Below are 15,034 nucleotides of genomic sequence, written 5' to 3' on the forward strand. Positions count from 1 at the left end.
CCCAGCAGATGATTCCACCATCAGTCCTAAATCCAGCGATTGGTCCCTCCTCGCTTGTAGCACCTGATTGACGCACTTCATAAAACGTCTCCCTGACTGCAGAGTCTGAAGCCCCACCAGGTACATTGAACAAGGTTTCGGCAATTACCGCCATCCCCTCAGTTACCGCGGGTTTGCCGTAAGGAAAGAACGTCTCAGCAAAGTGGAACTATTTATTAAGGTTTCCTAGACTTGCTGAGCGCGGTGAGGGATCTCGCGGCACCTCGTTAATGCAGCGCTGGGGGACATCCAGCTGGTGGTGTTTCATGCCGGTGCGGGCCCCAGCTGGTGTTGATTCATGCCGGGCCCCAGCTTTGTGTACATTACCACACCAAGTGCCGGGAGCCCAGCCAGGCCTCATACCTGCCAGCTGGAGGATCAATAATGTTCACAAGGAACGGGTGTGAGAGGCTGGGGGCCGCGTACCGGGAGGAGACGGGGGTCCTCCTGTGTAACCCAAGCCTTGCAGAGATTCCCGGACCCTCTGTTCAGGAAAGGTGGGGGGGGGGGAAATCTGTGTTCACCCCCCTCTACAGGTTCATTGGGGGCAGATCTCCTCCCAACACGGACTGATTGTTTCCATTCTGTTATGAGCTGTCCTTTGGTTGTCGGACCGTTATCACTGAAGGTCCAAAGTCATTGCCTTGGCATGGCTGTACTTGCTGATTACTTAAAGGGTAACTCCACATTTGTGGGGAAAAAAATAATAAACCTACAATGTTCTGTAAAATTCAATATGGCCACCCGGAGGTGTTCTTTACATCATTTTGGTGTGCAGACCACACCCATAAATGTCATTTCTTGCTGGTGTGATTGTCTCCCTAAAATTTCCCACTAAGATACAGTTCAGATTTTAGGCACCCCCTGTAATAGGAATTTCAGTTTTGGGGAGATTCTTCCCAAGGGTAAAAGGCTTGCAGAGGGGTGGCGGCTCCTCCCCTCCGGGCTTGCAGAGGGGTGGCGGCTCCTCCCCTCCGGGCTTGCAGAGGGGTGGCGGCTCCTCCCCTCCGGGCTTGCAGAGGGGTGGCGGCTCCTCCCCTCCGGGCTTGCAGAGGGGTGGCGGCTCCTCCCCTCCGGGCTTGCACAGGGGTGGCGGCTCCTCCCCTCCGGGCTTGCACAGGGGTGGCGGGGCTTGCACAGGTGTGGCGGCTCCTCCCCTCCGGGCTTGCACAGGGGTGGCGGGGCTTGCACAGGTGTGGCGGCTCCTCCCCTCGGGGCTTGCACAGGGGTGGCGGGGCTTGCACAGGGGTGGCGGCTCCTCCCCTCGGGGCTTGCACAGGGGTGGCGGCTCCTCCCCTCGGGGCTTGCACAGGGGTGGCGGGGCTTGCACAGGGGTGGCGGGGCTTGCACAGGGGTGGCGGCTCCTCCCCTCGGGGCTTGCACAGGGGTGGCGGCTCCTCCCCTCCAGATATAGTGAATGCAGGGTCCGGGGAGAGTGGATGGAGCGAAGGCGGGGACCGGGGAGAGCGGATGGAGCGAAGGCGGGGACCGGGGAGAGCGGATGGAGCGAAGGCGGGGTCTGGGGAGAGCGACCCCGCATTCACTGTATCTGGTCTCCCCGGATCCCTCGTTCACTGTATCTGGTCTCCTGCAGTACACAGAACATGGAAATGCAGAGCACTGGTTAAGGTTGTAGAGGAGTTTTCTTTCTGCTCTAGGAGGATGCAGAACCCCTGACCTCTGTCTGGACAGTGCTGATTGGCCCAGTGATGATTACATGCACCCTCCCAATAAAAAAAACAAAAAAAAACCTCTAGCACTACATACTAAACTGAGCATGTGCAGTGTCTCAACACTGTCTTATCAGGAGGTAATGGGGGGAGGGCACTGGAAGAAGGGGAGGACCAGAAAAGACAGGATCAAACAGCCTCTTTACACAATGCAGAGGATTAACCCCTTAGGTTCCACAGTGAGTATAACCAGCATGCTTTGCTGCATCTACAGACTGGTGTCACTGTTGTGGGTTCAGGAACACTCTGCCCGGAATGATCCTGCCCGCTGTCACCCGCCCAAAATTGAAAAACGACTTTACCATGTAAAAGCTCGGGTGTGTTTTTCAGCGGAGATGTCTGACGTTTCATCTGACAGGCGTGTGGAGAGGTTCTGCCGACAGACAGATTGTGGTCACAGGAAGCCGTGGTCAGCGCTGCATCTGAGATCACTAGCGGCCCAGATATCCGCGGTTCAGCCATCGCAGCTGGAGAAAGCTGCGCACTGCGGACTACACTGCTGATCTGCATGACGCCGCACACTGACGGAGCCGCGCGACGCCGCACACTGACGGAGCCACACGTTCGGGTTCCAGGGAGGTTCTGCAGCAGCTGTGGCGGTCTGAGAGTTACAGGAGATGCACAGCTTTTGGTTATAGTGCCCCTCCCCCACCCGTCTTCATCACATTCAGCGCAATGAAATAAACTTCCCCAGTAATTCATTTGGTAAAATGATTATTTTCACTTTACACCTTTCAATGCTGCCGGCTCCCCGCTCTCTCAGTGCTGCTTCCCTGAGCTTCTGGTCTTCACAGGGCAAAGTCACTGACTGGAGTTGAAGGATGGCTTTTTAAAGTGATTGTAAAATGTGGGTGGGGCTACAGTGGGCTTTGAGAGGGCGGGGCTTAAACTAGGGAACAGATTGGCCGTGATGTCACATGTCATTAGCTGAGCTGCAGCTTCACCAATCGGCTCGGTAGGTTCCGGTGTGAATGGTCAGGATGAGGACACGTTTGTGGCCCCGCAGTGTGACCCGTCTTTGTTCTTTGTGTCTTCCAGCGACGGCTCTGAGAAGTTGGCGGTGGTGGGGTCTCCATACTGGATGGCTCCAGAGGTCCTCCGAGATGAACCCTACAATGAGAAGGTGGGTCCCCCCATTGGTTGTATTACTGTGTGTCCCCATTAGAGAGATTCCCCCTCTTTGTCCTGGTGACCAGTAAAAGAAAATCCCAAATTTTGGGTTACCTCCAGAACAGGAAGAGGAGAAATCCTCCAATGGGGACTAGTTCTGGTGAGACCCTATAGTGGGTGGAGCCTGCTGGGCTCCTCCCACAGCTCTGTTGTCTGCACAGCTCATGTATGGATGGTATGGGGAAGGGATAGAATGTCGATTTTAGGTTTTTTGTTTTTAGGTTTGTTGGGTTTTTTTCTGTTTTTGTTTTTCGTTTTTTGTGGGGATTTTTTTAGGTGTGTTCTTTTTTTTGTTTTTGTTTTTTTAGGTTTTTTTGTTTTTAGTTTTATATTTTGTTAATCAGAACTCTTAGAATTACAAGATATAATATAAGGCAGCTCCATACTCATTAATACACCATTTAGTCCTCATTCACAGGAGTGCCGAGGTCTGTAGATCGGCATCCTGATATCATCACACAGATTATAGGATCAGACAAGGTGATGTGGAGCTCCGGATAGAGACTTGGTTGGGGGGGGATAGAGACTTGGGGGGGCTCCCATACACAGTCACCCGGCATGCCTCGGGCACTCCTCCAAAGAAGCAGCAAGCCGGTGTCTATGAAGTCGTTGGATAAAGGACACCCTGTAGGTCAACTTGCGGCTCTCCAGCTATTGCAGAACTACAAGTCCCAGCATGCCTCTGTCTTTGGGAGTTGTGCTCCGCAGCTTGCAATTCCTCATGGGACTTGTAGTTCTGCAACAGCTGGAGGGTCACAGGATGAGCACCCCAGCTATAGGTCCTGTGTTCAGGGAAAAGTGTTTGGTACGCATAAGAGTCAAGTATATAATTTTTGGGGAGCTTTCAGCAATTTTTGGATCTAAAATGTGCATTTTAACCACTTGGCAACCGCCCGCCCACTGTGTACTGCGGACGGGCGCTGTGCTGGGGACGAGCGGACGGGCGCTGTGCTGGGGACGAGCGGACGGGCGCTGTGCTGGGGACGAGCGGACGGGCGCTGTGCTGGGGACGAGCGGACGGGCGCTGTGCTGGGGACGAGCGGACGGGCGCTGTGCTGGGGACAAGCGGACGGGCGCTGTGCTGGGGACGAGCGGACGGGCGCTGTGCTGGGGAGGAGCGGGCGGGCGCTGTGCTGGGGACGGGCGGACGGGCGCTGTGCTGGGGACGGGCGCTGTGCTGGGGACGAGCGGACGGGCGCTGTGCTGGGGACGGGCGGACGGGCGCTGTGCTGGGGACGGGCGCTGTGCTGGGGACGAGCGGACGGGCGCTGTGCTGGGGACGAGCGGACGGGCGCTGTGCTGGGGAGGAGCGGGCGGACGCTGTACGCAAAGCAACATACCTATGTCACTTCCTGCTTCCGGGTCTTGAGTGTGCACATTTGCGCGCCATTTTTGGTCTTTTTTTCGTTTATATCTAAAAAAAAAACCAAAACCATGATGATCAAATACCACCAAAAGAAAGCTCTATTTGTGTGAGAAAAATAATATAAATTTAACTTGGATGCAGCGTTGCATGACCGCGCAATTACCAGTGAAAATAGCGCAGTGCTGAATTGCAAAAAAAAAAATGGCCGGATCTTGAAGGGGGTAAAACCTTCCGGAGCTGAAGTGGTTAATATGTGCGGAAAGTGGGGGGAAAAAGAAACAAATTGGGAATCTGTCATCTACTTCACCCCTCTGCTACCAGAAAACACTGCAAAAGCGTAAAATATCCCCCAAAGTGCTACAGTAATAGAGAAGTCTGATGTGAGAACAACGCCAGCGTAACGCACATATCATACGGTAAGTCAAGTGTGCGACATCAATGCAGCCCTTGTAAATGGCTTGTTCCAGCAAGAGAAATAGAGAATGTGGACCCCGCATTCGCCTCCCCGGACCCCGCATTCGCTATATCCGCTCCCCCCGGGACCCCGCATTCGCTATATCCGCTCTCCCCGGACCCCGCATTCGCTATATCCGCTCTCCCCGGACCCCGCATTCGCTATATCCGCTCTCCCCGGACCCCGCATTCGCTATATCCGCTCTCCCCGGACCCCGCATTCGCTATATCCGCTCTCCCCGGACCCCGCATTCGCTATATCCGCTCTCCCCGGACCCCGCATTCGCTATATCCGCTCTCCCCGGACCCCGCATTCGCTATATCCGCTCTCCCCGGACCCCGCATTCGCTATATCCGCTCTCCCCGGACCCCGCATTCGCTATATCCGCTCTCCCCGGACCCCGCATTCGCTATATCCGCTCTCCCCGGACCCCGCATTCGCTATATCCGCTCTCCCCGGACCCCGCATTCGCTATATCCGCTCTCCCCGGACCCCGCATTCGCTATATCCGCTCTCCCCGGACCCCGCATTCGCTATATCCGCTCTCCCCGGACCCCGCATTCGCTATATCCGCTCTCCCCGGACCCCGCATTCGCTATATCCGCTCTCCCCGGACCCCGCATTCGCTATATCCGCTCTCCCCGGACCCCGCATTCGCTATATCCGCTCTCCCCGGACCCCGCATTCGCTATATCCGCTCTCCCCGGACCCCGCATTCGCTATATCCGCTCTCCCCGGACCCCGCATTCGCTATATCCCCTCTCCCCGGACCCCGCATTCGCTATATCCCCTCTCCCCGGACCCCGCATTCGCTATATCCCCTCTCCCCGGACCCCGCATTCGCTATATCCCCTCTCCCCGGACCCCGCATTCGCTATATCCCCTCTCCCCGGACCCCGCATTCGCTATATCCGCTCTCCCGGGACCCCGCATTCGCTATATCTGCTCTCCCCGGACCCCGCATTCCCTATATCTGCTCTCCCCGGACCCCGCATTCCCTATATCCGCTCTCCCCGGACCCCGCATTCGCTATATCCGCTCTCCCCGGACCCCGCATTCGCTATATCCCCTCCCCCCGGACCCCGCATTCACTATATCCGCTCTCCCCGGACCCCGCATTCCCTATATCCGCTCTCCCCGGACCCCGCATTCCCTATATCCACTCTCCCCGGACCCCGCATTCCCTGTAATCCCCCCCAGACCCCGCATTCACTATATCCTCTCCCCCCGGACCCCGCATTCCCTATATCCGCTCTTCCCGGACCCCACGTTCTCCTCCCCGGACCCCGCGTTCACGGTAGCCGCTCTCCCCGGACCCCGCATTCACTATATCCGCTCTCCCCGGACCCCGTGTTCTCCTCCCCGGACCCCGCATTCACGGTAGCCGCTCTCCCCGGACCCCGCATTCACTATATCCGCTCTCCCCGGACCCCGCGTTCTCCTCCCCGGACCCCGCCTTCACGGTAGCCACACTCCCCGGACCCTGCATTCACTATGGGTTCACATGTGGGACACTGCATGTGAATTGCACCTGTGCAAATTGCAGATCTCTGTGCATTGCGATTTTGAGCCATTCATTTTGTATGGCTCAAATAGCATTGCATTGAATCCACACAAAAATGGTGCAGTACCTTTTTTTTTTTTTTTTTCACCCCCGATCTTAATCTGATCACATGAGTTTTCACACCCGTGTGCTACGATTCAGGAAATCGCACTGCGTTTTGCTAGCTGTTTTGGGGTGTTAATTTAACACTGACACCCGCAGCAGATCGCCTGAATAGAGTGCGATTTCAGTGCAGTGTGGGGAGCGCCCAGGATTTGCTGTGTTTCCTGCATTGCGTATGTGTGAACCTCGGCTGCAGGGCTGGCAGGCTGCTGTGTGTCTACATTAGAAGGCTGGTGGCCCGCTGGGGGTTTACATGAGAGGCCTGACGGACTGCCAATAGGAAAAGAGCGGAGTTTTTCACGCTTCTGTTGTGAAAATTGAAGGCACATTTCTCCATAGCGCCTATAGCTACAGAGGGGAATTAGAGCTTGTTCTGAAGCGCTTTTACTGCTTGTTAAGAATGTGTGCTTTTCTTTTTTGTTTTGTTGTGTGAATAGTCTGCGCACGGGTTCCAACTAAGCACGACCAGAATTGTGCCTTGAGATTGCTGCAGGCCCTGTGCATTGTGCGGTCACACGGCAGGTGTAGTCATACAGAGGACACAGCTGAGTTCAGGCATTACATGGGCACATGGCAGGTTCAGTCATACAGAGGACAATAAGTGGTCTCCATTCTGTGGGTCACAATGCAGTGAACGCCCTTTGTGTTGTACACAGGACAGGCTCTAATACAGAACCAGTTCTAGCAATGTTCTGACCATTTTGATCCAACTACACTGCAGGCTGAAGGAGCCGCGCTGCTTCTCACCTACTACACCCTGCGGAGTGTGACGGGCGTGTAGGCGTTCCACAGAATTATGTACACAATCCTATCCACTCTGTCAATAGCTCTCCTTGTGTTCAAAGAAAATGCATGAAATTCCTGCGCAGACGAACAAACACGGCTTGTGCATCAAACGGAACATCGACTTCTAGAAAAAGACGCATATAGTTATCGCCTGACTCAGGAGACCAGCTCGGCTGTGCCAACAAACGGCCGACAACTCCTCCATCTGCTGCTTCTCACATGGTCATCAACTTCATTCTGGTCCAGCAACTCCTCCGTCCTCTGCTTCTCACACCATCACCAATGTCCTTCAGGTCCGACAACTCCTCCGTCTTCTGCTTCTCACACGGTCACCAACGTCCTTCTGGTCCGACAACTTCTTCGTCTTCTGCTTCTCACACCATCACCAACGTCCTTCTGGTCCAACAACTCCTCCGTCCTCTGCTTCTCACACGATCACCAATGTCCTTCTGGTCTGACAACTCCTCCGTCTTCTGCTTCTCACACCATCACCAATGTCCTTCAGGTCCGACAACTCCTCCGTCTTCTACTTCTCACACGATCACCAACGTCCTTCTGGTCCAACAACTCCTCCGTCCTCTGCTTCTCACACTGTCACCAACGTCCTTCTGGTCTGACAACTCCTCCGTCCTCTGCTTCTCACACCATCACCAACGTCCTTCTGGTCTGACAACTCCTCCGTCTTCTGCTTCTCACACGGTCCCCAATGTCCTTCTTGTCTGACAACTCCTCCGTCTTCTGCTTCTCACACCATCACCAATGTCCTTCTGGTCCGACAACTCCTCCGTCTTCTGCTTCTCACACGGTCACCAACGTCCTTCTGGTCTGACAACTCCTCCGTCTTCTGCTTCTCACACGGTCCCCAATGTCCTTCTTGTCTGACAACTCCTCCGTCTTCTACTTCTCACACCATCACCAACGTCCTTCTGGTCCAACAACTCCTCCGTCCTCTGCTTCTCACATGGTCACCAACGTCCTTCTGGTCTGACAACTCCTCCGTCTTCTGCTTCTCACACCATCGCCAACGTGTTTCTGGTTCGACAACTCCGTCTTCTGCTTCTCACACGGTCCCCAATGTCCTTCTTGTCTGACAACTCCTCCGTCTTCTGCTTCTCACACCATCACCAACGTCCTTCAGGTCCGACAACTCCTCCGTCTTCTACTTCTCACACCATCACCAACGTCCTTCTGGTCCAACAACTCCTCCGTCTTCTGCTTCTCACACCATCACCAACGTCCTTCTGGTCCGACAACTCCTCCGTCTTCTGCTTCTCACACCATCACCAACGTCCTTCTGGTCCCTGCTTCACGTAGTCTGATTCTACAGCAGTCCGCATTGTTATTGGTGGGCCTTACCCCAGTCAGTACAGGCCACGGGGGGTGGGGGGATGGGGGTACAGTCCACAGGGGGTGAGGGGATGGGGGTACGGCTTTGGCTGTGGTTGGTACGGTGAAATGATCAGGAGGTTTGTGTTCAGCCAGATGAAATGACGGGTTAGGCGTACGGGCCGTGTGTGTCATAGGACTCCTGATTGGCGTAATTGGCAGGTGGACTATGGAGGAAGCTGGGTACCTGCACATTAGTGCGTGACGTCGGTTGTCTCCTGACATGGAAACGCACATACAACCGCTATGGGACCCTTGGTCAGGAAGGGAATCTTCTGTGCGATTAGGCTGCGCCGCATTCTTGTACCGCGACAACAATCATGAACCTGAACCGCCACCTTGGAATTCATTCTTTGACCTTTGTGCAAACGAGTTTTCACGCATTAACCCCCTTTTTTTTTTTTTTTTTTTTTTTTTTTTTTCTCAGCTGCTGCATTTTTGAAAAGGGTCGGGGACTTTTTTGTAATCGCAAAACACTGTTTTTGGTTCAATAGACTTCCATGGAGATGTCAAAAACACACTACATGCGTTTTCTGCAGCATGTTCTGCACACGTTTTTTGATGCGTTTTGCATTTTTAATCTGCCCAGCGACAAGTTGGGCAAAAAAAGCATAAAAAAATGCGCACATGTAAAAGCGCAAAATGCACTGCAAAACGGACAAAAAGCAAACTGCATTTGAAATGCTTTGAAACTGCAGTAAAATCGCATCAAAAACGCAACACATGACAACGCATGACCTATGAAAAACGCACCCTAAATGTGGTACAATTGCAGGTGTAAACGCACGTTTTCCGGTGGCCATTATCTCCATCTTTTTTCTGCCCAAAAGGAAAGGCGTGCAAAGTCCTGCCATTCATTTTCATGCCAGCATGCTACAGAGAAGGGGGTCTTGCGTGTAGAAGCAGCAGTCTCCCCGCAGAGATCCGACAGGCCCCCTGCTGAGTCAGAGGTAGAGCTCCCCAATCGGCAAAGCTCCCGCTCCCTGCTGATTGGAGAGATTATGGTCTAAATCAACAGCGGGCTCGTCAGATCTCTGCAGAGGGACCTCTGCTTCCACACAGGGAGTATGGGACCTCTGCAGTATGCTGGCAGAGGACGGGCTTTTCTACTCAGGCTGTATCTGCTTTCTTAACCACTCCCCCCCCCTTCCAGTTTGGACACTAAACCCCTCCCGTCGCTCCAGCGCCTCCTGGCCCTTTAAGGGTTTCTGACTCCGGGGGGGGGGGGGGGGCGGCGGGGTTTAGGGTCATGTGATTGGCTGTCACGGTGGTCACATGATCGGGAAACCTTGCGATCGGGACCTTTTACATGGGACACTGACATGTGCTAGAAGCACGCAGGGCACGCACTCTCATCACGTATGTTTACAAATGATACACAAATATGCCACCGCTCAGAGTCAGGACCCGGCGCCAATATGCCGCACATTTGCGTACGCTCGGCGCGAAGGGGTTAAACTCTTCCAAACTTTGGGGAAGCCGGAGCATGCTGCTCTGTGGAGGCACTGTGTGGTGGCAGCATTACAAGTACGAATCTCAGTTTTTTCCAGATTTGCTGTAGCAAGTCAGAGCTCCGCCTCATTTCCTGGCTGGAGGACGTCCAGCATCATCTAGCCCTTTCCTCCCCAGTCTGACCATCCCTGGCCCCTCCCCCTTTCCTTTTATCAGAACCTCCGCATCACATGTGGGCGTTACCTAGGGCAGGCCGCATGTCCTTGGGAACACCCACTCCTCCAGACTGACACCTGTCTGATATTTGATGTTTGATATTTGCACAACAAGAGCCAGCCCGCTGCTTGCATCAGGACTGAGGGCACTTGAGAGGAGTACTGAGACAGGGTGCTGGGATTTTTTTTTTTTTTTTTTTGGAAGCTCTGTACAGCACCTCCCACCAGCCACAATCTCTGCATTTGCATGGCGAAGCACAGAGGCCCAGTGATGACTTCAATGAGACTAAAGGTGCAGTATGTAATGAAGGAAAGTTTCACTAGCATGTTGGAGGGGGGGGGGGGGGGACATCATTTAAGCAGATTAAACCTCAGCATGAAAAATGACTATTTGTTGGTATTTTCCATAGTAATTCAGTGACCATGTGACTTTCATGTGACTACACTTATTGTTACGGCTGCAGAAGACTGAGCCAGGAAAATCCCGCCTTCCACATGTAGTGTTGTATGAGCTGTGCTGTGTCTGTATGAAGAAACGCAGGGAAAGACGCACACTTTGTCAGGGTGTCGGGCCCCAAGTTTGCATACTATCTGCCTCAGCATTGCATTAAAGGAGGTCAGAGAATTATTTGGTTATTTTTAGTAATTTCTGCTCTCCCCTTCAGGCTGACATCTTCTCGTACGGAATCATCTTGTGTGAGGTCATAGCGCGGATACAGGCGGACCCAGATTACCTGCCACGCACAGAGGTAAGCCCGCAGTGATGACAGAACATGGCGGCCAAGCTGGCCATTGCACTGTTGACCGTTGAGATGACAGAACATGGTGGCCAAGTTGACCATCGCACTGTGACCCGTGGTGATGACAGGACATGATGGCATGAACTGCATTGATGACGGAACACAACGGCCAAGCTGGCCATCGCACAGCGTGAACTGTGGTGATGACAGAACATGGCAGCCAAGCTGGCCATCGCACTGTGTGAACCGCAGTAATGACAGAACACGGCAACCAAGCTGGCCATCGCACTGTGTGAACCGCATTAATGACAGAACAGGGCGGCTAAGCTGGCCATCGCACTGCGTGAACCCCACTGATGACAGAACATGGCGGCCAAGATGGCCATCGCACAGTGTATAGCAGTAATGACAGAACATGGCAGCCAAGCTGGCCATCGCACTGTGTGAACCCCAGTGATGACAGAACACGGCGGCCAAGCTGGCCATCGCACTGTGTGAACCCCAGTGATGACAGAACACGGCGGCCAAGCTTAAAATGGTTGTAAAAGCAGAATTAAAAAAAAGCATTTCATACTTGCCTGCTCTGTAATAGTTTTGCACAGGGCAGCCCCAATCCTCCTCTTCTCGGGCCCCGCACCGTTGCTTCTGGCCCCTCACTCCTGCGGAATGCCCCCAGAGCAAGCAGCTTGCTATGAGGGCACCTGAGCAGGCTCGCTCCCATTGCTCTGTATGTCCATTCACACGCAGTTTCAGCTCGACCCTGCCCCCTGCTCTCTCCTCATTGGCTCACTGACTGTGATTGACAGTAGCAAGAGCCAATGGCTCCTGCTGCTTGGTCTCAGCCAATGAGGAGGGAGAGTCCCGGGAAAGCTGAGGCTCTTGTGCACATCGCTGGATCTCGATGGGGCTCAGGTATTTGAGGGGGGAAGGGGGCTGCACACTGAAGGTTTTTTTTTTTTACTTTCATGCATAGAATGCACCTTCAGCCTTTACAATCATGTATGTGAAAGTTGAAATTTTGAACCCACAAACCTTAGAAACGTGGAAGGGTAAACCTTATAGAAATGATATGGTGGCCTCAATCCTGATATCTGATCAATAATACTTCTATTTGCATTCCCAATCAATAGTTCCGATAGATAGGAATTCTATATTGTGAACTTATCTGGAAGAGAATCCTCCCAAAATCCATTTTGAAACATTGTATCTTCCCTGGAAGGAGGGGGCTGACAACCCCTACATACCCTCCTCCTATGGGACAGTAAACCTCCCTGAATCAAGCTTGAAACATTGTATCTTTCCTGTGAGGAGGGGGGCTTAACCTCTGTGGGACAACCCCCATCCCCCCCTCCCCAATAAAGCTTGAAACATTATACACTATATTGCCAAAAGTACTGTATTGTCCCCGCCCTCCCAATCATGTGATTCAGGTCTTCCAATCCCCTCCCAATCATGTGATTCAGGTCTTCCAATCCCCTCCCAATCATGTGATTCAGGTGTTCCAATCCCCTCCAATCATGTGCTTCAGGTCTTCCAATCCCCTCCCAATCATGTGATTCAGGTCTTCCAATCCCCTCCCAATCATGTGATTCAGGTGCTGCAATCCCCTCCATATCATGTGATTCAGGTGTTCCAATCCCCTCCATATCATGTGATTCAGGTGTTCCAATCCCCTCCATATCATGTGATTCAGGTGTTCCAATCCCCTCCCAATCGTGTGATTCAGGTGTTCCAATCCCCTCCCAATCGTGTGATTCAGGTGTTCCAATCCCCTCCCAATCATGTGATTCAGGTGTTCCAATCCCCTCCATGGACACAGGTGTATACAATCCATCCCCTAGACATGCAGACGGCTTCTACAAACATTGGTGAAAGAATGGGTCGCTCTCAGGAGCTCAGTGACTCCAAGCGTGGTCCCGTGATAGGTGGCCACCTGGGCAATAAGTCCATCTGGCTACTAAATATTCCACACTCAACTGTTAGTGGGATTATAACAAAGTGGAAGCAACTGGGAACAACAGCCACTCAGACACCAAGTGGTAGGCCACATCACATGACAGGGCGGGGTCAGCGCATGCTGAAGCGCACAGTGCGCAGAAGTCGCCAACTGTCTGCAGAGTCAATAGCTAAAGACCTCCAAACTTGGTGTGGTCTTCAGATGAGCCCAACAACAGTGCGTAGAGAGCTTCATGGAATGGGTTTCCATGGCCGAGCAGCTGCATCCAAGCCTTCCATCACCAAGTGCAATGCAAAGCGTCGGATGTCGTGGTGTAAAGCACGCCACCACTGGACTCTAGAGCAGTGGAGGCGTGTTCTCTGGAGGGACCAATCACGCTTCTCTGTCTGGCAATCTGATGGACGTGTCTGGGTTTGGCGGTTGCCAGGAGAACGGTACTTGCCTAACTACATTGTGCCAAGTGTAAAGTTTGGTGGAGGGGGGATTATAGTGTGGGGGTGTTTTTCAGGGGTTGGGCTTGGCCCCCTAGTTCCAGTGAAGGGAACTCTTAAGGTGACATTTTGGACAATTTCATGCTCCCAACTTTGTGGGAGGAGTTTGGGGATGGCCCCTTCCTGTTCCAACATGACTGCCCACCAGTGCACAAAGCAAGGTCCATAAAGACATGGAGGAGCCAGTTTGGGGTGGAGGAACTTGACTGTCCTGCACAGAGTCCTGACCTCAACCCCATAGAACACCTTTGGGATGAATTAGAGCGGAGACTGCGAGCCAGGCCTCCTCCCCCGACATCAGTGCCTGACCTGACAAATGTGCTTCTGGAAGAATGGTCCAACCTTCCCATAGACACCCTCCTAAACCTTGTGGACGGCCCTCCCAGAAGAGTTGAAGCTGTTATAGCTGCAAAGGGCGGGGCCAACTCAATATTGAACCCCACGGACTAAGACTGGGGGGCCATTAAAGGTCATGTGTGTGGAAAGGGCGGGGCCAACTCAATATTGAACCCTACGGACTAAGACTGGGGGGCCATTAAAGGTCATGTGTGTGGAAAGGGCGGGGCCAACTCAATATTGAACCCTACGGACTAAGACTGGGGGGGCCATTAAAGGTCATGTGTGGGGAAAGGGTGGGGCCAACTCAATATTGAACCCTACGGACTAAGACTGGGGGGCCATTAAAGTCCATGTGCATGGAAAGGCAGGAGACCCAATACTTGGGGCAATATAGTAGCGTATCTTTCTTGGGAGGAGGTTAGGCTGGTGGTCCCTATACTCTTAGGCTCGGTTCACACCTCTGCAATCCAATTTTGTGTAGTGTGACTTGGTTGCACTTTGGATGCGATTTGCATATTCTGTGGGGCCAAAATCAAGCTGGATTGGCACCAAAGTGGTGCCCTCTTCCAAAATCGCTCCATGCTGAGTTGCCTTGAGGTGAATGGGCACCATTGAAAACAATGTGATTTCCATTTTTATGTTTTGTGTGACTGAAATCGCACTAGTGTGAGCTAGGCCTTATAGGACAAGAAATCTCCCCCAATCAAACATTGGATCTCTCCTGGGAGGATGGGGGGGGGGGGGGGGGCGTAAAGTCCTTATTCTTCTCTATGGACTATAAATCATTCAGACTCCAAACATTGTATCTCTCCTAGAAGGAGAGGGGACTGGTGGTCCCTATACTCCTCTGTGGCACAATAAATCCCCCCCCCAAATCAAGTATGAAACGTATCTCTCCTGGGAGGAGGGGGGACTGGTGGTCCATATACTCCATTATGGCACAATAAATCCCCCCCAAATCAAGCATGAAACATTGTATCTCTCCTGGGAGGAGGGGGGGGACTGGTGGTCCCTATACTCTTCTGTGGCACAATAAATCCCCCCAAATCAAGCCTGAAACATTGTATCTCTCCTGAGATGTGGGGTGTCGGGCTGACGGTCCCTATCCTGGGGTTGTATCATCTGGCAGCATTGCTCCAGCATTTCGAAGGGTGGCATTCATTTTTCCTAATTGATCCTAACCCAGTACTGCCGTCACTTATCATAGAAGAGGGGAATATTTCCATTCTGTAGGCCGGTATTT

The 15,034-nt window shown here is 53.0% G+C and overlaps 1 protein-coding gene across 1 annotated transcript in view; it reads left to right on the top strand.

Annotated features, from left to right (window-relative positions):
- Positions 1–15,034, top strand: part of LOC149431461 (dual specificity testis-specific protein kinase 2-like) — a 69,791-nt gene that overhangs the window by 28,282 nt on the left and 26,475 nt on the right. Inside the window, exons 5-6 of the mRNA XM_089665585.1 lie at positions 2,808–2,892; positions 10,930–11,013. Coding sequence (XP_089521711.1) covers positions 2,808–2,892; positions 10,930–11,013 — 169 coding nt within the window. The remainder of the gene's footprint in view (positions 1–2,807; positions 2,893–10,929; positions 11,014–15,034) is intronic.

Source organism: Staurois parvus, unplaced genomic scaffold (assembly GCF_062004578.1).
Source record: "Staurois parvus isolate SC_StPar_1 unplaced genomic scaffold, SC_StPar_1.0 ptg002249l, whole genome shotgun sequence".
NCBI lineage: Eukaryota > Metazoa > Chordata > Amphibia > Anura > Ranidae > Staurois > Staurois parvus.